Source organism: Anoplophora glabripennis, unplaced genomic scaffold (assembly GCF_000390285.2).
Source record: "Anoplophora glabripennis isolate ALB-LARVAE unplaced genomic scaffold, Agla_2.0 scaffold186, whole genome shotgun sequence".
Classification (NCBI taxonomy): Eukaryota; Metazoa; Arthropoda; class Insecta; order Coleoptera; family Cerambycidae; genus Anoplophora; species Anoplophora glabripennis.
The window spans coordinates 464,325-490,233 of NW_019416662.1; the positions used below are offsets into that span (position 1 = coordinate 464,325).

Consider the following 25,909-nt stretch of genomic DNA (forward strand, 5'->3'; position numbering starts at 1 on the left):
AAGGTTCTTAATGTATGCCTTTGGTTAGCGGTTGTTTTGTATTTATATTTGGGTGGTAAGAGCAACGATCGTGGGTTTCTCTGCCATGCTCTTTCCCCGCAGGAGCTCTAGGTGAGCCTGGCACTCTCATTTTATGTTAAATGGTTGTTAATGTTTTTGTTGTTCTTTCTATTTGTCACATGTTTAATTTGAAGATTGTTGTACATAAATAATAAAGTTAGGTGTATTTACTCTGCTTTTGTTTTTATAACCATACATCCCCTCAAAAAAAGTTAGTAGCCAGCGCCTTCCGGTCAATATAAAAATAGATACACACAACGTAGGTATTCCTTATGACGATCACATATTTTTGGCCACAACTACGTTTATTTTTTCAATCGAACCTAGGGTTGTTATACTACAGCATTACTTCCAATATTACTCGTTGATTTTCGTCAGTCCATATCCACCAATTATAAAAGTACGATGTACCTAATCTATGACCAGTTTCAATGATTCTTGTGTTAATTGTATTTTGTAAGCCTTTGAGTGAAAATCCTTATGCAAAATATGAAATAAAGTGATTTGTTTAATGCCCAATTGTTGTGAACGATGAATTTATGTGTTTGGTTCTGCAGTGACATCATTGACAACTGCAATATTTTCTTGTGAACGACCACTACAACTGTAAACTTCAAATTTATTGCCAATATTTCGAATGGTGCTATTTGTTGGACAATTTGTTCTTCCATATTTTGTACGATACTTTCTTCCAACTTCTGCATAACTTTCATCAAATTTAAAATATATTTAACAATAAAGAAGCATTGATCAATCGTATACTTCTCCATATTTATTAAACGCCATAAAACGCCTGTCAAAAAACCGAAACTATTCTAGTAAAAAGAACACAAATGACAGCAAATTTAAAACATGAACTCAAACTGGAACACCCTTTATATCCAGAAATATTCTTGCTAATAACTTGTAGATAAGGATATTATTTTAACCTCCTACAGAATTATGTACAAAAGTGCGATTTATTTCAATTAGTTCCTTGTCACTTCAATGACACAAATGAAAGCATTAATTTTTATACATCTCGCTGTCAGATTTTCATCTCTAATCCCTTCTTTCTCTCTTCTGGCGTCTTTCCCGAGTGTCTAAACCACTTAAGCCCCTTCATTATATTCCTTATTTCGTCATTAGATGTTCCTGGCAACTTTGATATCATTCATTCTTATCATGAGTAGTTTGTTTCTATGACGTCCTGCATTCAACTTCCTTATTTCGCGTCAATATGAAACAGACGCGCCTACATCACTCTCTACGGTTCAGTTTAAAGTCTAACTTCTGAAAAATATTCCAAATACCATGCTTCTTCTTTTTAATTAATTCATGTTGTGGATATTGAAAAATTGAATAAAAAACTTGCTACAAACGATCGAAAATACTTAATTTCCAAGATACAGGGTGTTAAATTTTTTGAAAAATGTCATGTCTAATCAAATATCTCTGAGAACGTCTGACGTACATAAATGATCACAAGTCACGTGACCAGTAATTTTGATTGGAACCATATCATTATTTCTTTCACGTCAGAATTGAGCCATTTGAGTCAAAATAGACAAATGTCTAAAAATGAGAAACAAAGAATATAAATCTATTTGCAGTATTTTGTTCCTTTCAAATACTCTTACCAATCCCAGCAGGGAGTGATAACACCCTACACTCAAATGGGAAATATAAGACGCACAGAATGAGTAAGATTTTTAAGCTAAAAATAAAATTTGATCGTTCAACTAGCAAACTGTCCCAACTACAATTTTACTGGCACTTCTAGGGATAACAAACTACGTCCCTATACACTGTAAAAAAATTCACTCAAAATTCACTCAATTTTACTCAATAATGTATCAATCTCTGTCCACACTTGATTGAGTGAAATTTTCACTCTATTAGTATGAGTACAACTGAGTGAAACTATTGCATCAGAAATGAGTGAGTTTTACTCAAATCCTAGTTACTGCTAACTATGAATTGAGCGACTTTTGACTCTATTCTGAGTATATAAAACCAATTTAGAGTTGATTTTTTTTTCTAATATGATTTAAATTTAACTATTATTGAATCATTTTTTACTCGGACTTGGTTTTTAATTAACTAAATATTGAGTGCAAAAATAAATCACTCATAAATGATTAATCAGGATATTCAGTGTTGAAATTAATTCACTTCGCGAGGGCCTCCTCCTGTGCTGGCTGAGACCCGCGGTCGCCGGCTAAGGCCTGTTCTCCTGGCAATCACGCTTTTCTGGAGCATCTAACGGGCCCATATCAACTGTGGTCGAGATTACAGACGCAATGTGTAAGTGGTGCCATCTTCACGGCGCCATTCAAATGACTCGAAATTAATATACATTTAAACTCACTCAGTAATGAGTACATTTACTCTGATTTAGGTACAAGTGCACCAAATACGAGTTTACGTGAAGAATTTATTTAAGGAGTACCTATATTTGAGTGAAAGTATCCAATTTTAGTTTAAATATAATCAAAAATGAGTAAAATGATCAAAATGCCTAATATTGAGTGAAAATGTACTCAATAATTTCACTCAATAGACTCACTCCGAACCTTTATTGCTTTCACTCTCAACGATTTTTTTACAGTGTAATGCATTCATAATGCATTCCTTTGGGTGGTATATATCAATTTCTATGGTACTTTTCAATCGTCAAAATGGGTCTGCCTTTTTGGATTTAGGAACTTCCGAATTAAAACCTTATATTCGTGATTGTCGACTTTGAAAACCAGCGAGTAACAAGTTTCAGCCATAATCCTGAATAAGTTTTGAAAGCTTTTCCGATTTTACATCCGTCATATTGGATCCGCCATCTTGTATTTTCGGATACGGACTTCAGATTCGTAATCGGCGACCCCAAAAACCCGCGGAAACAAAATTGAGGCAAAAATGTTGAATAGAAAAATGTGTTTTTGGGCTAAGGATTCGAATTCAGTATCAAAAAATACACACAATCTAAGTACTCATATTTCTAGTACAGTACTTTTTTCTTGTGAGGCTGTTATTTATTATTGGCTGTTTACTAGATACTGCTGGCGTAATTGAATGCTAGTTGGAGCATGTAGCCATAGAGTAGTTGCGCATCAGCATCAGCAGTTCCGAATAAGAGACACCGGGCTTTCTCGTATTTAGGCCATTTTTAGAAAAGAGCGCCACTGTTCTATATTACCGGCAGTTCACTTTCTATCGTATGTTAAGAGAGGCCGCGTCGCGCGGGAAAGCAGTTGGCTGTGCGGCAAGTTTCTGTGTGCCGGTCGCCAAAGTACTTGCAGTGCTTGTCGTAAAAGTACGTAGAAAACAGAAAATTATTAACAAGACGGTGTTGTTTATCATTAACATAAAGCTAACATGACGTAGTAGCTATGTATCATGCCGTTGAGTAAATTTTTTTCATGCTTTTACCAACTAACCTAAAACTGAATAAAATTTCTTAAGACCCTAGTATGAGACACCTGAGAGCTCCTAATATGAGGTACCTCATATTACGGGACAAGCCATCGCATATGAAGGTAAAGCATTTTCACTACTGGGTAACTAGTATAAATGAGCAAAACAAAGGTTTTTCGTTAGACCTTCAATACTAAACTCGCAATCTTCTCCGTACAAACTACAAATAGAAGAAGCTTTGAAGAGAAAAAAAGAAAAGGAGGCAAAAAAAAGGAAAAACAAAGAAAGCCAAGGAAAAGTGCTGCAAAAGGAATAGAAACTGGGAAAAGGCGTGTGAAAAGGAAAGTTTTTACTGAATCATCAACGTCCAGTGAAGATGATGACACTGTTTCGCACACCACGGATTTGTCTTCAGAAGACGAGGAAGACGATGCAGAGTGTCCATATTGCGCCGGTTTGTATTCCGAAGATACGCGAGGTGAAAAGTGAGAGAAATGCCAGGCCTGTTTCAAATGGGCACATCTAGAATGTGGAGAAATAAAATCAAAAAAGTTTATTTGTACCGTTTGTTGTTAAGGTTGAAAACCTAAACTTTTTTTTTATTTTGTTCACAGAATTACCTATTCGTTGTTTTAAGAGAAAATGTTACTTCGTTTAAAGAAAAAAATATTTTTTGTTTTTGAGAAAACCATACCTAAACATGTTTTATGTTCTGTTTATTCAATAAATATATGTTTGAGCAAGCAATAGGTCATTTTCAGTTTTATTCCCTAATTTGAGATAGTCTCATACTGAGAACCCATACTGTCTCAAATTGGGAACCTCTTTTTCGATTAGGCAAATATTACTTTTCTGATAAAATCTAACTTAAAAACTAAAATACAAATTTGAGGCGTTCTCGCGTTTTTTTGAAGAATCTAGATTAAATTCCCTACAGAAAAACGTTAATTTTCCAAGAAAAATGTTAAAATTGAAAAAACTACGATTTTTTTAAAAAGAGGTGTCTCATAATAGGCATCTTTACCCTACACCCCTTAAATATTATATACCTTAGAATTAACGTTCCATTAAACAAATTTTAAAGTACTATTCTGCCGATTTCGGTGTCTCGGCCATAAATTATTCCTACGAACTAGACTGGGTCAATACTTGCTGGAAAATTAAGTAAAACTCCAGCGATAAAACAAGAACAAAATTCATTCAAATTTAATATCCGAGTCCCATAAATTTGAAGTTTTCTCCCAGTTTCCATAAACAACGATCCCGTGGAAAATATGAAACAAACTAGCAGATGTTTGATATAGGCAAATTATTTTCCCAGTATTCTGAGAGCTGTGATTTAGTGATTCAAGAATGTTACTAGTTAAATGTGGCGGAAACTCGGTTAAATCTGCCGAAATGCCCTGAAAAATTCGACTCGATGAATAAATCAGTCAAAACTGCTGCGTTAGAAAATAGGAAACGTTAAACACGAACGTAAATAATGATATGTTTAACTCGTATCACGTTCTGTATCCGTAGACCGACAATATTTATTCATTTCGTTATGCCAATCAAATTAGGATGTAGTTATTTAGGTAAACGAAAACAGCAAGAATAAATATAAGCAGGCCTCTGTAAAAGTACATATACAGGGTGTTAGAAGTTTGACTGTCTTAATTTTAACAGACGATAGAATACGTTAAAATAAACTCAACAATTATCAAAATCTCCAACTTGATGTACAAATGGTCGATGAATTAAGGAATATTGACATAACTGCGTGCATAGAGCACCATAAAATACAATGTTTATCACCGTTTAGAACTTCATGTTTAATTCTAAAAAATAATTAGCGTTGTAATAAATTTAAAATTCGATAAAATTCATATCGAGCAATGTGGCAACGGCGCGGCGGTTTACTAACACGAGATACTAAGGTGTCCAGCAACCACCAATACGCAAATCAGTTGGTATCTGGATTCGACCGTGTCGGAGTGTTTTCTGTGTACCACTATTTCCTTTTCTTGAGGTGTTTTCCAGCGAGTGCGCAAAAATTGGATTCGAAGATGTCTTTCGTGCATCGAAAATGGTGGTGGACATTTTGATCGGAAGAAATGTCGTTATACTTAGTCAACTTATTACAAAAAATTAAATGAAAGGTCTAATTTCAACGTTTTGACTCGCAAGAAATCATCACTGACTTTGTGTTCTCAACAGCACCATACTGAACTGGATCTATGCTCAACAAAACTAGTATTGTTTTTAACATTTCAACAATATAACAAGCGCAAAAAATCAATAACATGTCGAAAAAGACAAGACAAAAAGTTATAATGTTTGCACCAATTATTAAAAATTTATAATAAAAAAGTTGCAGCAAATTGTGAAAAATAGATTATCTCTTTTTTCAAAATATCTCAGAAGCCAAAACGGCGTATGCCTGTCTGAGAGCACCATTAAATTAGTCATAGGATGGTCTAGAATTTTTTTCTGTTCTTCTATCTCTCATAGTTTCCAAGATCCTGGCAGATCTAACTCCAATTTACATGTGTTCCTCAGTAAATTTCCTATTTAATTTCAATTACTTAGATCTGTATTATTACATTTATAATTCTGACATAAAATAACATTAACATACCGAAAAGCATATTATATAATTATTGTGTTTATAATATTTTCGTCAATTAAGAGTTTATCTTCTTTGTTTGTTTTAATTCTTAGTAGGACATCACAAGGTATCATTTATATTATCATTATTTTAAAATATTTTAAACGAAATTCACCTAATCCTAAAACTGAAATCATATTATGGCTGTAATATGTCTCATGTAAATCCTCGAATTTATAAGACTGAAATAATCCTAATTGGATTTTCAAAGTATGGGATGCAAATTTGCTTCATTATCAAGATTCCTTTTTACCGCCATTTTCGGTTAGGTGTAGTTATACCTATATACATTTATGTGCATATATTTCAAAAAATGTTTACAATTACATCTTGAAATTGTATATACTTTTAAAGGTTACAATTTGAATTAAAATTAGTTACAACATATCCATTAAAATATAGTACACCTGTCAAATTAATAATAATAAGGTCTTCAGAGTCTTGTTTTCTATAATTATGTTCTTACATAAATACAGTAATTAAATTAATTAAAACGTTGAAACGTGCTAATTTGACTGAAATCCAACCCTTGTGCTTGTGTAACGTAACTCAATCTTTGTATCTGTTTTACGTGCAGTTTCTGAAATTATTCGCGTAATGTCTATAACCAAACTTTTCTTTTTTTTCGATTTGAGCACTCCCTGCTCCCTGCAGAGATATTCGCTTTGTGGGGTGAACCAAAAATTCGGTTTTCATTTCTTGTCAAAAACGGCTTAACCTAAAATTTTGAAATTTGGTACGTATGTTCTACTGACGAAACTACGTTTTAGCAATAAATTTTTATTTGCACCCTTCACTTCGAAGTTTTTGAAACCCTTCCTGTTGTTTTGGTCAGAACTTTTTTCTAAATGGCTATGGATCAAAATTAAAATTACGGTTTTGAGGCTCTATGAATTTAGAAACTTTTCTTGGTCTTTCGAGTAAAAAAAAATATTTCTTTTCAATTATCACCCTTACAAACTGGTAATCATAATAAATAAAAACACATAGGAGGCGTGTGTCATTTTAATGCTTAATAATTTAAACTAAAACTCAAAAGTAGTTAATATATAAATAAAAAACACTACACGATATTGTGTTCAAAATGTCTTCCGTCGGATCTTTCACAACATTGCAATCTTCTAATGAAATTAAAATTAACACTACGTAGCGTTTCTACTGAATTTTGGATTTCTCTGCCAATATTAAATATAGTAGAGCAGACCACATTCTTCATTCTTCTCGGTATCCTCCTCGTGGTACACCTCAAGAATTATTGCTTTCTTGTTTTAATTTTAATAGTCTCTGTCGTAGGCGAACTATGTTTTCAATTATATTCCTCTTTAAAATTATAAATAATACCTACTTTAAAATGCAGACTCGTTAGTTTCAAGGATTTTATATCATGTTCCTAAACTTAAATCTAGATTTCACTCTGCTTTACAATAGTACACCTCGTACTAATTTACTAATAACATCTCCCCTATATCAAAGATTTACAATTATCAAAAGTATGAAGATCGACTTGATATGTCTTTTCATTCTATGAATAACATAAAAAATTGTTTGCATATGTAATTCTTATATGTTAGTTAGCTTATTTGTTTCATATGTCTGTTATTGTTTATCCTTAAGTTCTTTTGTTTGGATTTTATATTTTGATTGCTCTAGTTTGTGTAGTACTTATACAGGGCTGGAAAATCCATATGGTCCATCTGCCTTTACATGATAGCGACAAAGTAAAGTAAAGAAATCCGTGCGATAGACAAGGATGGCTATAGTGAAGACGTTTCATAATCTGAATAGTCACCGACCGTTTCGGGTTAGAAGTGGGAGTGACTATTCAGATTATGAAACGTCTTCAATGTAACGATCCTTGTCTATCGCACGGATTTCTATGACTTACTTTATCGCTCTCACGTAACGGCCGATGTACCATGGTGACTTTCCGAACCTGTATCTTAATATTTAATGTTAGTTTGTCTTTTTTCTTTTTAAATTTAGCTAAGGTTCTAAATAAATAAATAAATAAATAAATAAATAAATAAATAAATAAATAAATAAATAAATAAATAAATAAATAAATAAATAAATAAATAATATTGAAACATTGGTGGCTATTTTTAACACATAGCGAGTATTATAAACCACTTAGCACTCTTACGTATTGACTATTTTTAACGTGTTCAAATGTTTAAAATTACTTATTTTTGTAAAAAACACTACTTCATAAGAATAGCATTCGTATGTGTATCCTAACATCTGGAGCTCATCTAAACGCCCCCTTACGACCTACCTGATAATCAGAATTCGCACATTCAATCGGCCTGGCCACAACCATCCGAACGTGGACTCCGCACTGCCTTAGAACGGACGCCACCTGCTCCGAGCCCAACCCCCTGAGGTTCACCTCGCCTATTTGCAGGATGTGGTCTCCGCTTTGAAGTCGGCCGTCCTGCGGAGAAGCAAACAAAAGGTTACTACTGCATGCATCGCTATTGCCGTGCGTCGTTGAATTGCCTTTGTGTTTTTGCAGGAAATTTCGTTCTAGTTCCGCTAAAGGGGTGAGCGGTTAAAAGTTCCTTTCGAGGTTTTTATTAAAACCGGAAAAGGGATGTAATTGGACTTTTACGTGTTGGAGGTCGGTTGAGATGAGTTCTATGATTATTAATTGCTTTATATGGCACTTTTAAAGCTGCTCTATTTATTTTATGATTCCTGAGGAATCAGGAAAATAAGGAACGTCAAGGGGTTACATGGGTTTCGAAGATTAAAAAAAAACATATTCTCCGTAATATTTTTTTAATATAAAAAAGAATTATTTTCACGTTCATGATAGCTTTATCTACTTATGATGGCTACTGATTGAACGAAGGATTAAAGAAAAAAATGAAATTTGAATTTTTGGTAGAGTTGTATGCAAAAAAGTACAATTATTATCGATGAAATCTACACCTTACAAAATAATAGGCTATTGATTATATAAAAAAAAAAACAGTTATGATGTTTAAGCAATTTTATTGCATGAATCGTGCAAAAGGTCATTTTAGATGAAAAAACCGCGGAGTGCTATTAAATTAGAGAGTGGAAATTGGAGATAGGGGTGAAAATGTACCCCTTTCAGTTTTTTAATTGTAGCTCGAAAACGAAGCAAAATTTCGCTATAGTTCATAGGCAAAATTCTCTAGAGAATTGAATTTCCCATCGAAATGGCTTATTTAAAAAATTTAAAAGGAAAATTTTATGCAAAAAAAATCGTTAATAAACAATTTGAAAAAAAGCAAAAAATTCGATTTTTTTATTTTCTTTACTTTTTTGCCTCTAGTTTTTTTTTGAGTAAAGATGGGTATAGGCATTACTTCATAAAAACAGTAGATAAAATTTCCTTAAAAAAAAGACGTACAGTAATTTTTTCTCATTTTTTGCAAAAAAGGAAGGATTCGTTCAAGGATTTTCATCACATGACTTGTTCGAAGGGTCATTAAAAAATTGAAAAGCCGCGGGGTGCTATTAAATTAGAGGGTTGAAATTGAAAATAAGGCAGAAAATACAATTTTACATTTTTTTAAATGTAGCACGAAAACGAAGCAAAATTTCAGTATAGTTCATAGGAAAAATTATTTAGATAATTGAATTTCCCATCGAAATGGCTTATTTAAAAAATTTAAAAGAAAAATTTTTTGCAAAAAATCGTTGACAAACAAATTTTAAAAAATAAAAAGCTATTAAAGTATTAAGTAGGAATAAAACGGAGAATTTTTCCTTTTTTAACTTACATAGAATTGTCGATTCCAGTTCCATAAAATTAAAATATTTAATAAAGGTAACACTCGGAAATCGAGAAAGCGAACGAGAAAGACAGATTAACAATAGCTAAGCACCTGCTCTCTCTCTCTCTCGCTCCCTCTCCCTCCCTATCACCCCCTCTCTCCCCCCTGTCCCCCTCTCCCCTCTCCCCTCTCTCTCTCTCTTCCTCTCCGATTGACTTGAAATTTTGGAAAAATATTCTTGACATGTACATTACTTACATAAAAAAACAAAAAGAAAATAGAATTCTTTAAATTTCCCCATGTAACCCCCAAGTGCTTGTGTAGTAGAAAAACCTATTAATTCAAAAGTTGTACCGTTGAGTTATTTAAAACGTTTCAGTCATTTTTTTATTTGAAAGTAAAATTGACAACTATTTTTTATTTGATTAACACCATCATAAATTCAAGGTCATTTTAACTTTTTAAAAGATACCTACATCAACTGCTTTTTGAAAACAAATATGTAGTGCGTGTAATGTAACTTGAAATAAATTCGGTATACCAAATACAAAATTGGTTTTACTAAAAAAATGTAACTATACAACGTGTCTCAACTAGGAGATATTATGACGTTGATGACTTTAATGGTAATCCAGTTTATTGGGATCCTTTGAAGGACGTGTAAAATCATGCATCACTACCAAATTTCAAATATTTATTCCTAGTCTCCCCCAAGATCAGCAATTTAAAGATCATTCTTTTACATATTTGTAATATGTAAAAATGTACGTTGTTCAAATTTAATTTCAAAACCGTAGTTTTATTCCTGTTTTATTTCATTAAGTACTACAATTTTTTATCGATTCTTACCAAAATAGTAATTTTAAACAAAATTAATTGAATCAATTTTTTAAAATTACAAAAATCGTAACTTGTATCTTGGAAACGACTAGGAATAAAAATTTGAAATTAGATGGTGTTGTACAACTTTAGAATCCTTCAAAGAAAGTCCAGGATCACGATATATCTCCTAGTCTGGACACCCTATATATACAAATTTTTTTAATAATACGAAATTACTGATTTGCACTCTAAAAATAGATCAATTTTTAATAATGCTAAACGTGTTTTAGCTCATTTCTAGCCTACTAGTGTATCCTAAGATCGAAAAATCACAATGTTACAATAACAACATACTATGGAATACTTCTCTTAAAAGCTATCGTGAAAGTATTAAATATTGCTGCACTGAATTTTTAAAAAATGTTTGTAAACACTGAAAAATATTAATAATAACTTTAATTATTTTTTAAGAAGATACGTTATATGTTGTCCTATTCAAGTCCCGAGTTTCGTATTTCACTTAGCTTTTGAATTTGACCTAAGAAGCCGAAATTTTTACCCGTTTACCAGTTTTCAACCTCCGAAAGCCCCATACTGTTCGCAGAGCAAAATTTCAACTCAGGTACGATCTTTTCCGCGAAAACGCTAGGACTGCTACGAAATTCAATCTGGGAGAATATGCAGAGTTGTATCAGATAAATTTAGAATAACTACGACAATGTCAATAGCCATAAATCGCCTGAATCCAGAGATATCAGGATTCAAACCGAACTACACCCATTGAAAATTTGCTGAGTCACCCCGACTTGTGATCGAACGTCAACTCTAGGACCTTGCAGTTAAATAACCAGAGCGGAAGTTTCTGGCCGGTGTAAGTGCAGGACACAAAATGAAGCGCATTCGTTGACTTGAGGCTGTCCTTGCCTACAGAATAGAAAATAAGGGCCAAGGCTCTATTGAGGGTTTCACACGACAGGTCAAAAAAACCTGAAAAATCAATCAAAATTTTCCCCGAATTTGTAGAACTTTAATCGCATAGTTGCATTGTATAATGCAGCCCTTGTGACAACTACAAATTGTAAACATTTACAAAAATAAACTTTTTGCAATTCAAAACACTGTTAGGAATTTCCTGCGAGTGCTCAGTTTAGGACTTCCTGTGCCTCTGACGAAGAACCTACAGGATAAAGTCAAGTGCCAAAATGGCATAAGAACAGAAATTGATACAAAAATAGTAAAAAAAAACTAGCCAAATAGCAAAAAAGTGCTCATGAATTTTAAGATTCAGATCCTAAAACATTTCAGTAGAAAACGGCTCAGTTGAAAGCCGTTCTACCAAACATGGTGGGTGCCATTGCGATCTCGAAATAGTGTCGAATTATAAGCAAAATAACAGAACCAGGTCTAGGACTAAGCTAGACAGAGGGAGACAAGGCCAAGATGGAAAGACCCAGTGGAAAAGTGGTGATACGACAATACTGTGTAAATCTAATAAAAAATAGCCTAACACAAATACATAAAAGTAAACAGACAAAACAATCTGTGGATATATCAATTATTTAATGGCAAATTATAAAATATTTTTATAATTAGTGAAATAATTATTATTTTCATTCCGAGATAACAACATTCTATCCTCCAAATAACCTATTTCCTTCGGCACAATAAAAGTGTCAGTTCATATTAAACTGGATACTTTTTAAGTGATAAATAGGCGTTGGAGATCTTATATTTTATGAATGGTTCGTTACGTTCCGTATATTTCCCAGAAGGAACAGCGGAAGAAGAGCGTAGACATATGTCGATATTTCCTTCAAGGACGACTGGCATTCTAAATAATTTAAATGTCAGTTTTATATCACTCCGGCATTGTGAGAACCCCCTCAGGTTCGAGCTGAATAAACGTAACCCAATAACAAAGCTTTATGCTAATTAATTTCTTTATTCCGTTCTCATTTACTAAAAATAACTTTCATTAAGAACTGGCGTTATTAATTCATTATGATTAGCTTATTAAAAAGTTTATTTTGAGACCGGATTGGTTTGTAAAAGTGTAATATTATTTAGGGGTAATTCCGAGTGCGCTTCGTTAATTTCGAAAATACACTAAAAGACTATTGTAGTGCCCTTATTTAAAAGGTTTTGAAGGAGGAGGCAATCATTAATAAATGTTGTATATACAGGGTCGGAAAATCCCATGGTTCATCAGCCGTTACATGAGAGTGATAAAGAAAGTCATAGAAATCCGTGCGATAGAGAAAGATGGCTATAATGAAGGCGTCTAATAGTCACCGCCCATTTCGCCCTTCCACAAATAAGATCCACTTCTTATTCTAGAGAGATCTTCCAGATAATTGCTTCCAAAGAAAATTGCTACTGGAAACCTTGTATTATCTACTAGATTATTGTCGAAGAACTTCAAATTTCACCCATATCGAACATGTCACCAACCCACCGAGACAGAATCAAAATTTTCACGGATCTCTCGATTTCCGCCGCCAGATCTGCCCACGTCCAAAACCGCATCCGGACACTCTAAGCCACAGTAAATGATGCCCGTAGAGCCTAATGCTGTTGGCAGTTCGACCACCGAAAACCACCAGAAATCGCCCGGAAAGGCAAGGATGTTCCGAATTTTCTACTAAAACAGTGCGAAATTCACAAAAGTCGAGCCACGACCAACAGACAAGGTGAGGAACATAAAAGCAGAAAATAAACCACATTCGACAACGGGTAATGAGGACGACAAGAATCGCCGAAATCTAGAAATACAAAAAGCAGGAAATAATAGCGAAGATTTATCTCGACAATTTTCGGAGCCGTCAAACGCTGTGATCGAACGTCAGCTTTAGTTTTCTGCAGTTAATTAACCAGGATAACGTTCCTCATCAGTATAAAGTATACACCGTGTCCACCTAGTGAGCGTAAGTCCAATATCTACGTTAATAAAAGATATAACTTATTTTTTTTTCTACAGAGTTGCCAACTTTCCCGAGCTGCACAAAATGAAAATATATTTGCATATACAGGGTGTTCAGTTTTTCCTGGGCAGCTACCAACTTAATTTTTTTTAATGGAAACCTATATTTTTTATGGCATTCTCGAATTCTACGTGAAAAATTAATGGGACTTTGTGTTATGATCCCTATTAAAATATTGATAGTTTTCGAGATAATCGACTTTTCATATTTTTTNAATCTAAGTAATATTCCATCAATAAAATTAGATGATTATTTTACCACAAATTTGAAAAAAAGTACGTATGAAATGGAATCGTTTTATTTTCAGATACAGATTGATAGTATTTTATAATTTTCCTTAATTATTCTCATTAGTTTTCGTATTTTCTGGTAGATTGTTCTGGCAGGTAGACTAACCGGCTATTTTCTTCTCTAGACTATTAGGTTACCAAATTTGGAACCTAGCTTAAAGCCATTTTTTACTTAAAACTAGTAAATGAACCACATCAAAATATGGTCATATCTTAGACAAAATTTGATGAATATTTCCTAAACAATTAAAGATAAAAAGGAAATAACAAGGTCAAAAAGTTAAATGATAAAAAAGTTGTCTTCCCTTAAAACAAAATAGGGAGACAAATTTGTCTTCAAAAGAGTGTATTATAAGTTAATTCCTTTATACAAATATACAAATACCAATTTACCATTAGTTTCAATTACCTGTTACCTACCTAATTATTATATCATAATTATTTGACATCATCTAGTGACGTTACAAAGTGTAATATGAACAAATATTAATATTTATCTGAAAATATAACTAATAAATTTTTATCTATATCATTAGACGATATCATAAATTTTATGTCTACTAGTTGGTCACGTAGAATGATGTGCGTATAATTTGGAAAAAGTAAAAATTAGGGTCATCCATTAATTACATTTTAAGCTGTTAAGATAAACCGAAACTAGGCGTATATCACTAATTCAATTAATAAATTATAGATAAAAATATAATTTAAACTTATCTTAAAAATGATTATAAAATACTAACACTACGTATGATGTACAGGATCGTATATAATAAGTGTAACTTCTCGATTATTTTTAGATTTACTTTCTTCGTATGTTCCAAAAACAAACGAGCATCGGACTTCAAAAATATAGAACTAGCATACAGGGATTTGGTAATATAAACAAATGTGCCTTGTTAATATTTTTTTTTCGTTATGAATGTCCACAAATATCGCCTTGGGAGGGGAGAGGGTCCCTCTATTCGTAGGGTTTCAACCCTGTAGATCTTCCTCTTTTTAAAGGAATACTTGATGAATTAGGATGCATCTTGAAATTATTTGGTACATGTGGTAAACTTATCTTACAATATTTTTCCCGACAAAGGAACGGGTGCAAATCCGCTATTTTACATAAAAATTTTTTTTTTGCAAAAACTACGCAACTTAGGTATAGGGAAAGCTTATTAAAAAATTGTAGGGTCTACAGAAAGGCATCTAATGAAATCATAAAACACAGGGTGTTCTATTTGAAAAAGTCAGTCAGGTTTGGCACGATTTTTTTTGTCCCCTGTATATCGCAGGTCAACTTTTGATACGTTTTTTGAAAGAGCCATCTTCATTCTACAGTTCCTCAAAAAACAATATTTTTTAGCTGTCATACAACCATAATTATGTCAACTACTAGAAGTGACGAAACATAAAAAAAGAAAAGTCGATTATCTCGAAAACTATCAATATTTTAATAGGGATCATAACACAAAGACCCGTTAATTTTTCACGTAGAATTCGATAATGCCATAAAAAATATAGGTTTCCATTTAAAAAAATTAAGTTGGTACCTGCCCAGGAAAAACTGAACACCCTGTATAAGCAAATAGATTTTCATTTTGTGCAGCTCGGGAAAGTAGGCAACTCTGTGGGAAAAAAAAATAAGTTATATATTTTATTAACCTAGATATTGGACTTACGCGCACTTGGTGGACACGGTCTGCATTTATATCGAATTAAAACAATACTATTAACCAAATCAAAGTTGAAATGATTTTGCAAATAGTCGTTGTGGTATTGGAGAATTTAATAATGCCTCAAAAGTGTTTTTCCTCCATGAATGTACATAAAACTTGAAAACAACATGAAATCCAATATTTTACCAAATTTTGTCTTGTAACTATAATAAGTTTCCATGTTTGATGATTTTATAATCAAGACACTTTAGCGTCTTCCTAATTAAAGCCGAATTGTTTATTTTTTTCAATACAACAGAAAATACTATTAACAGTAAAAATATATTAGAATGTCATAATTAATTTTAATCGAGTGTATTGAGAATTACTGTTTACCTGTGTGGTTACTGTTTCATCATTAAAATGGACCTGATTATATTGTACTTCGCAGACTATGAACTGTTTTTGATAATCTGGGACGTAAAACTGAAGTACGGACAAGTATTTTCATTACATCGTGTAGAAAATCTTAAAATTTATCTCACTACTTTAACGTAAACTGATCAGGTTTTCATACGTAGTAATATTTTATACCAACTAAAAAAATTAACGACTTCTGTAAAGTTGCATCCGACAAATTTATCAGCTTGTAGTATAAAATTCAGAACTATCTGAACTTTCGAAATTAAAGCAAGGAAACATGTAGTTTTCTTCACAGTTTAGTTGTATTTATACGAACCATAACCGTAACCCCTTTATCTTTGCTCATGCTGTTAAATTTATTACTGTTGTTTATGTCCAATTGATTTTCTAGTTTATAACACAGCTGAACTTTTGTTACTCTACAGTTTCGCTACATAAATGATATAAAGTAGACCATATACTGGTTTTATTTACGTATAAGTAAACTTAAGGTATTTATGTTTCGTTTTTGTTTATTTTATTTAGTTTTTATGTGTGTATATATGTGTATGTATATATATGTATATATATATGTGTATATATTCTATTTCTAGCTGTTATTATTATTCTAAGAATCTTTAATTTGTATACTTTTGCTCATTGTTGTTACCGCGTAAAATTGGTGGTTTTCAACGCCTCTATTGGCGACGACTCGAAATACGGGACTTGAATGGTGACTCTCTTTGAACCCATACGCTCTCTTGTGTTCGCTATTATTCCGCTATCAAAAACCTCTGGTGTTTTCCATTACGAAACCGGCCCGTATCAGCCTGCGATATAAGTGCGAGGGTGTAAAAATTCCTGTAAGAAGACGCCTAGTTTCAAGGTAAGAAAACCACCGATCGCATTTTGTTTGTTTCATAATCTCAATTATTTTTTTGTGCCGACAATTAGAATCATATGCCAATGAACCAGTAAAAAAAATACAGTCCATTTCGAAACAATTATAAATGTAGTTTTGTAATGTCAGAAAAGAACTAAGTGCTTTACTTCTTTATACAGGGTGATCTTTAAGTACAAAAAATAAAGGGTAATTTCTACTAGATCAGTTCATCAGTTAATTCTAAGAAAGTTCTTTGCCATCTATCCTAAGCGGCCTTTTCCGAGATGCACGGTGTAAAATTTTAGGAAAAAAATGATTACTTTTTTCTTTACTTTTAAAGCAAAGAAATTTCCATCATTTCTTAGACACGCAAACAACCCAACAATAAATTAGTGAAAGATAAAACTCTCGAACAAAAAGAGTTAAATTACATATCGTGGGCGAGTGTAATTTTGATAGTAATTATAACTTCATTTTGTAATTATTCCACGCGAATATACAGCACGAACTGTTGGAATTTATACTTTTATGAAATAGGTAGAATTACAAATATACGTACATAACTGTTGTGGGTGATCCACTATAATTACCTCTGCTTGAATGAATAGGCGATTATTTTCTATTAATTACCTATATTTATATTTCATATATTTCGATAAAATGCAGTAATTTTCACATCCAAATGATATGTTAAAGTAGGTAATTATAACTAATTGTCACAACATTTCGTTTTATTACCGGTTTCACAGAGTTTTTTGCCTGTTTAGTAAAGATAATGTTATTTTTAAACAAGACATTAACACCGAAAAATTTATATCTGTGATTTATTCGGTATTATTTATATCTGAGGGTAATATTAGGTATTTACTGGATTTGCTCTATTTTATCTAACTCACTGACCATTATACAGAGTGTGGCGTGTATAATCTATAAAAATTAAACTACAGCTTTCTAACGATATTTGTAATAGAAAAGTCTTATAGAGTTCGATTTTTGCGTTTTTTTTTTTCGTAAATTAAAGTTCAATTATGGATCAAAATATTTTTTTTCTAGAACGGTCCTGTCTGTGTGCTGTACCACAGACAATATAGCGTATCGCTACAGACTGCTACTTAAGTGCTGGAAATTGGCAACCCGAAATGGAAGCAGGGTCTCCTTAGCTGGCTTCCAGCTATAAAATTTAGCGTGGTAACTTTTCTACTTGCTAATAGGCGGCAGTTCCAGCGGTGGCTTTGTTGCCAAATAATAACTGCTAAATAAATTTAATGCTTTCAATTATGTAATTAAAGAGATATGGAACTTATCTTGTGTTTGGAAATCACATTTGCCTTAAATGTTAAATAAAATAAATCAAGTTAGAATTAAAACTATGAATTTACCTAATTAATTATTTATTTTATATCACCTTGGAATGGGAAAATTCAAAAACTCGAAATTAATGTTTTTAGATTTGTGCGTCGACTTCCAATATGGTACGATATTAACACCTATGTTTAAAAAAATTGCATTATACAGGTTGTGTATCCTTAGATGGGTACTGCCTCTTATTGTTGATTTCTTTAGATAGGTAAAATAATTATTGACACAAGTGTTGCATATCATGGATGTCATTGGTAGTGCTCATATTTGTGACACAAGGTGTTCAAAAAAATTAACACAATGTAAAATTGCTGGAACCTCAAGGAGTAGTTGAATACGAAATTTATTTAAAAAAAAAAAAAACAACAAATCATCAATCAATACAGAGATAAGATAATGCGTTCGCTACTGCTGTTGCAATTTTTGACTAACTTTTTTGTTTTTCGACATACTGACTTCGGACCGTTTCCATTCAACGCAGAACGGACAATCAGAACCAGAGTAGTGGGGAGATTTTTTTAATTATTTTTTCAATTCAACGCACCGTTTCCGAATTATAAGACCTTTTTTACTGTATCACCTCACACACCTCTTCTTTCCGAAATTTATTTTCCACATACGGACTTCGGACCTTTTCCATTCAACGCAGAACTGTCATACAGAACCAGGGGTGTGGGGAGATTTTTTCAATTATTTTTTCGATTTAACGCACCGTTTCCGAGTTATACGGCCTTTTTACTATAACACGACATACCTCTTGTTTCCAGAATTTATTTTCGACATACGGACTTCGGACCTTTTGCATTCAACGCAGAAGGAACATACAGAACCCGGGAGGGAGGGGTTGACATTTTTCAATTATTTTTTCGATTCAACGCACCGTTTCCGAGTTATAAACACTTTTTTATCCTATGACGTCACACACCGTTGGTCCCGATTTTTTTTTTTACATGCGGGTTTTGACGTTTTTCACTCGTTCACCATGGGAGATTTATTTGTTCACCATGGGAGATTTTTTGATACTTAAGAGTCTAAGCAAATACTGTTTTTTTTTTTTTCATATATTGTGACACCCCGCTCTGCGTCACCCACCGAGTGCTCTACTCAGAACCAAGGGGAAATTTGTTTATATTTCCAGCCATTTCCGAGTTACGAGCAAAAACCATTTTTTTTTCTTATACTGTGTGACATCATAGATCGATAACGAAGGCTTAACAAGGCCACGCGCTCTACCCCACGTTCCCTCCCTAGGTGTCCTGAAATTGCTGGGGAGACTCCTGAAGACAGCAGAGAGAGAGAGAGAGAGATAGAAGCTTTCTACGAGGACAGAGTCACTCTATCTCTATCGCACACTATAACTCTATCTCTCTCGCACACAATCAGACAAAAACGACAGAAACGAACCTTCTTTTAAAAATACATGGGATTTATCATTATTAGAATAACCCATTTTAATTTAAAAAATTAAAAAAATTACAATGGGTTATTCTGATGACGAAAAATAAAACATAATTAACTGTATTATTCAAATAACAATAATGTGCAAAAGTTCTTCAGGAATATTGGCAAATTTATTTTGGAGGAAGAATCCCGTCAACGAACACTAAAAAATATTATTAGAAACCTTAGGTGGCCAGAAAACAGCCCCGATCTCATTGTCAGTCCTTTAGACATATTTTTTTTTCCCTGAAAGTTTACAAATATTGAAAGAAAAATACAGGACGAAATGCTTGATAATTTTGAATTTGTTTTTGAAGCAATTAATAGTAAATTGAAACATATTTTCAACTGTATCATCACAATCACTTGCATGTTGATTTGTAAAAATTGTAGGTATATTAATGTTATTTCGTTTTTAGTTATTCTCCTTATGTTGTTGTAAAGGTTAGTTATAAAAAGCGTTGTTTGTTATTTTCATAAGGATGAATTTTAATTTTTTTTAATGATTTTTTTTATTTTAAACATATATATTTTATGCCAGTAAATTTTGATGTCAAATGAAATAAAGGAAAAGTCGTACATTTGTATTTAAAGTTTCTTTCTATCTTTAATTATTAAACCTATAAGTGGATGTCAAAATACAAAAAAAAACCTGTACCTACATTCCGCGACGTACTAATAACCCACCTTGTATATTAAATAAATTTATCGTCATCATCAAATATTAAAAAAATTATATTACAAGCTGTTTAAAATATTATTACGAATTTTGTTTGTTTGGAAATATATTTTCTGCAGTATTTCAATACCAAAATATGAAAATAGTAAGTAGCTAATTAACGAAATTATGATTAAATAACTAACATCACTGCAGAATATCATATGATACATACATAGATATTCGTTGATTCTTTAGAAACATCTTTATCAATACCTACATCATACATTGAAGTAAATACAGTAACGCAAAAAACAGATATTGATAAAAAACTGTACAAAAGAAATCCGTAAGTAGGTATGCGGGCCGCTGTATTTGAATCTTCCTAAAATTCTGCTGGTGGTGTACTCTACCGGCAATTCGGAAATTTAAAACTGCTGGCCTATTCCAGGAACGGTCTGTGGCGATAGCTATTTTGTCTGTGGCTGTACGATGAGTTACGTGCTGTAGACCAGCCGCGTAAACAAATCGTCCGTCGTTGAAAGATAGAAAGATACTTTTCAATTTTTGGGGAATTTTTCAATGCAAAAGTACAAACTAAGAAAAATTTGTACTTATTGTTGTCTACGTCACAGGTACGATTGAATAAGTGATGCACTTTCAACCATAAAATTGTAATTTATCAGTTGGTGCATTGTGACAGATACAATCGAAAGTTTTACTGAGGTCAACAATCATCGAACACCCATTTTACTCTCATCATACCACTGTTTATAAATGAAGTCAGCTTATCTATTGCAAGTGTATTTGACAATTTGCTCCTGAACCTGAACTGATTGGGACTGAAAGGATAGCTAATTTCTAAATATTCAAGAAGTTGGCTTTCTGATATTAATTCATAAACTGTTGGGTCTGTAATTTGATAGTTCATCATTTTTTTAAGATAAGACATAACTTTAGAGATTTTGAGACAACTATGGAAAATATTCTAGGACAAACTTAGATTAAGTAAGGATATATATTATAGTATCTTTAATACTTTTTACGATTTTTACTGAAATACTGGGAGAATCGTAACTTTTTATGTCCTTCAGTTATATTATAACTTCATTTACCTCGCGGTATGATACAAGGGTGAAAGAAATTTTTTTTTGCATGAGGAAACATGCGGTTCTGAATATGTCATTTTCACAATCGTAGGCCCAAAAGCCATGCTCTTTTATCTGTCAGTTTCAAAAACACAGAGTTACAAGCTTAGAAAGGTAATTTAATGCTAATGTATTAATAATAAGCATTTTCAGTCATCCCAATCATTGAAACTGCAAAACGGCGTTTAAAATGAATAATGAAGTTGCTAAAACTTAATAAGAAGCTCTGGAATCCTGCTCGATATACCAATAAAAAAAAAAGTAAATATTTGCGGGCGTAAATAGCGTGTTGTTCGCTTCTTTGTCGTGTTTTGTTGCAGTAAACAGAGGAATTGCTAGTTTAATCTTAGCTAATCAACAGTTCTACTTTAGTTTTTATTGCGAAAACATATGCTTTTTATTATGGAAACTAGCAACCCGCCCCGGCTTCGCACGGGCAAATATAAAATAGCCTATGTTACTCCGAGAAGATGTAGCTTCCGGTAAAATTGGTTGAGTAGTTTTTGAGTTAAATCGTAACAAACAAAAAATCAATCATCTTTCATCTAATGCGACCCTAATATTAATTTTAAAATAATTCACGATATATCTATATACCTAAAGACAACAAACGAACTCAAAACTAAAAATGCAAAACCTTTAAATTTAAAACAATATAGGTAACTACCAACAATGTGAAAACAAAACGAATTAAATTAAAGTACCTATGTTCAGGACTATCAATTTTAATTAATAAGTAAGTAGTTAGGTATCTAACTACCTAAAGAAAACAAACACGAAACAAAAATGCGACTATGAAGTTTTAAATGATTCACAATAAGAAAAAAACAAACAAATTATTAAAACTCAATGAAATAAAAGTATGTTTGCAAGTATCTATGTATGTTCCGACTACCTAAAGACAACAAATACAAAACAAAAATGTGACCTTAAAATATCGAACGCAATTATAACTTTCCAACAACACCCAGAAAGAAAACACAGTCGTCAGTCGTCACCTCCATTCGCTCCAAGTCAGTTTATTAAAGGATCACGCGCGCGTTATCGTTCGGCTTATTAGCTAAACAGTAGGCAAGACGGTGCGGGGGGAGGGTCGGCGATCGCATCAAGCGAAGCGAGGCGCTTGAATTTTATTCTCGCGTCCGTAATTTTTTTGCGATTACTCCTAAGATATTCATTTAAATTATATGGTGTAAAAGAGTAAAATAATGTGCATGAAATGCTTAAAGCCTCTAACTTATTTAAAATGATAAGGATTAATACCGTATTTGTGTAAATAGCTTTTACATTACCGCTTTATAATTGCCAATTTTTTAAAGTATTAAAATGGATATAGGTAGTATGTTATCTTTAACATATAGACATATGCCATCGCGGACTTTTCTGTAGGCATATATAAGATACACAATTCCACCATACATTGATACACTACATAAACTTTCGGACCCCCCCGGCTCGGACGCGAGGCGCGGGGTCACGGGGCGCCCGCGCGGCCCGGTCGAATCACGGCGACACGAAATTAATTTCGTTGCGCATTATTTTGATTTTGCTATATCTCCTAAGGTATTCATTTAATTTGCATGGTGTAAAGGGAAAAAATAATCTTCATGAAATGCTCAAGCCAACTAACGTATTTAAAATGATAAGGATTAATACCGTATTTGTGTAAATAGCTTTCCAATTACCGCTTTATAATTGCCCATTTTTTAAAGTATTAAAATGGATATAGTATGTTATCCTTAAGAGATAGACATATGCCATCGCGGACTTTTCTGTAGACCTATATAAGATACACAATTCCACCATACATTATTTTGTTATATCTCAAAGGGTTTAGGCAGCGTTTTCGTTGAAAGCTCCCAGACGGCTTATTTTTTTCCGACACCTCCAACAAATATCGTTAATGTATACAAAAACTTAACAAATTATATACTAAAACCTTCCTCGAGAACCACTCTATCCATTGGTGAAAACAGCATGAAAATCGGTGCAGTAGTTTTTGAGTTTATCGCGAACAGACAGACAGACAGACGCGGCGGAGGACTTTGTTTTATAATATGTAGTGATGAGTAATAAACCAATGTTTAAATTAGTCATTTATTTTTCTAGATTCTTATTTTAACTGCTTTTCTTTATGTGGAAAGCCAGTATGCCTTTGGTTATATATTAATAAGTGCGAATGAACATAATAAAATGGTCTATTGATCCAGTAATCCAAGTACCAATACTTGTAAACAGATGCAGATCTATCGAGGAAGTCAGCGGATCCAAAAAGTTTTTATAATATCATGTGATAAGTCAATACATCAAAAAAGTTATTCTAGTAACAAAAAATAATTCCATGAATCGCGTTTCCGTACCTTGAGTTATTTACTCTACTTTAAATATTTTCACCAAGATTGGGGTGTTCTGTTTAAAGCTGAGTTTTAACTTATGGATAATGTTTGAATAGGGTAATGAGTTTTCCCTCAAGAAGCAGACGAACATAACTCATGATCTAACCTCTACCCATTTAATCAAGTACATAACTATTTCTATTACAATCGGATGAATAACCTTTTTTTAAATTTAATCCATGAATATTGTTTACAAACCACTTATTAGCTTTGTTTTTTTTTACAGTACATTGCATTGCAAAATATATATTTATTTCTGCAAATCAAATTAGTATTATTGTATAAAGAATATATTTTTTGGGAAACAAACAGAGAATTTATTGTAGATGGGAGATTCAAAACAAAGCCCTCGAGTTCCTACACCTTCCAATACATCTAAATCAGATATATCAATAGAAACTAGTCAATATTTAAAGGAATACCAATTGCCTCTTAAATTTTACTTGTTTAATAATTTAGGACTAAATCCAATCACATTTTACATAGTTCCGCATTTTGACATATAATAATAACAATACTACCCCTCGATATGAATCTTTACCAAGGAAGCGGCGTACAAGTACTTTTGTCCCAGGACATGGCCATTTGTTTATGTTCGCTTTCTCTTCGCCATATCAAACACTCCGGGGCTTCGAAGGTTTAACCTAGTTGCGCCGTTATGAGGCACTTAACTCTCCAGTTACCACTTTATTGCTTCTTAGGCCGTGCCTATGCTCGTAGGGCTTTTTCATTTTTAGAATTGTTTTCGTGGCTGATGTTATACAAATACAAGCGGAAGAATCGATTACTTTTTGAAAGCGCTACAGTAAAAGGGTTGTTGATCAGATTGAATGGAAACAGTTGTTGTCAAAGTCTGCGAGTAAAATCATATATGACGTAAATGTATTCAGAATAAAAAAATATATGTTTCCGTAAACATGTTTTTAGGAACTTTTTTTTTAAAATTGGTGACGTAGAAGTTTAACCAAGCATTTTAAATACACCCCGCAGAATCAAAATTAGAAGTGGTTGAATGATTTCCGGGCTAGTTGCCACGTCGTCGGTTTACAACAGTTGACGTCTCGAGAGACAAACGTCAAGTGTTGTAAACCGACGACGTGACAACCAGCCCGGAAATCATTCAACCATTAACGATGTGCAAAACCGTACTTATCTTATCAACTTCGACGTCACCTGTTACATAGGCGTTGAATAACAATGAAAAAGTAATATTAACGGTCGATAGAAGGAAGCACAAAAAACAGGCACTTAGGTAGGAAATTCTGGAAGGAAGCCTAAAAAGTCGAAGATAGGCAGTTGAAGTGAGAACAGTGTGCAGATAGGTAGCAAGACGATCGGCGGGCAGTGTGTCAAAGTAGTGAAAAGTTGATTGTTTGAGGTGTTATTAGTTAGCAGGTAATATCCTTTAAGTACTTTTTTGTTAATTGTTCTATGTGATCTTATGATTGTGATGATTGTAGATGTTTCATGATGATGGTTCTTTGTGTGTTTAGCTTCCATTGCTTTGTGCTCAGGGGCATATATTTTTCTGAGGTAAAATTGTTACAGTTATTATTAAAGAGTGCTCATTATTTATTTTCATGTTAAAATGTATATCGTCGTGGGCGCCCCCGACTTTACAATAATGACTCCTTTGTTTTACAGCTAACTTGTTTTTGTAGTGATGACGTTGTACGTAAAATATAGAAGTCTCCTAATAATAATTCTGTATATGCTTAGGCTTCATTGTCTTACGCTTAGGGGCGTATATTTTTCTAATATAAAATTGTTACAATTATTATTTAAGGTTGTTCATTATTTATGACATGTTCAAATATGTATTTTGTCGAGACCGCCCAGATAGTGCAATAACGACTTCTTTATTTCACATTTAACTTGTTTTAAACAAGATCATGTTGTTCTTTGATTTCTTGTGTCCACTTTATGTCACACGTCTATACGAGCCTTGTTGCAGTTACTAACATTTTCGCCCGTGCGGAATGAATCTGGATTACGCTGGATAGCCTCCCGTATGGGACTCCAGTGTTAAGAAGGA

General features: G+C 32.9%; 1 protein-coding gene across 1 annotated transcript in view; it reads right to left on the reverse strand.

Annotated features, from left to right (window-relative positions):
• Nucleotides 1-25,909, reverse strand: part of LOC108904661 — a 197,058-nt gene that overhangs the window by 148,505 nt on the left and 22,644 nt on the right. Inside the window, exon 3 of the mRNA XM_018707296.1 lies at nt 8,376-8,534. Coding sequence (XP_018562812.1) covers nt 8,376-8,534 — 159 coding nt within the window. The remainder of the gene's footprint in view (nt 1-8,375; nt 8,535-25,909) is intronic.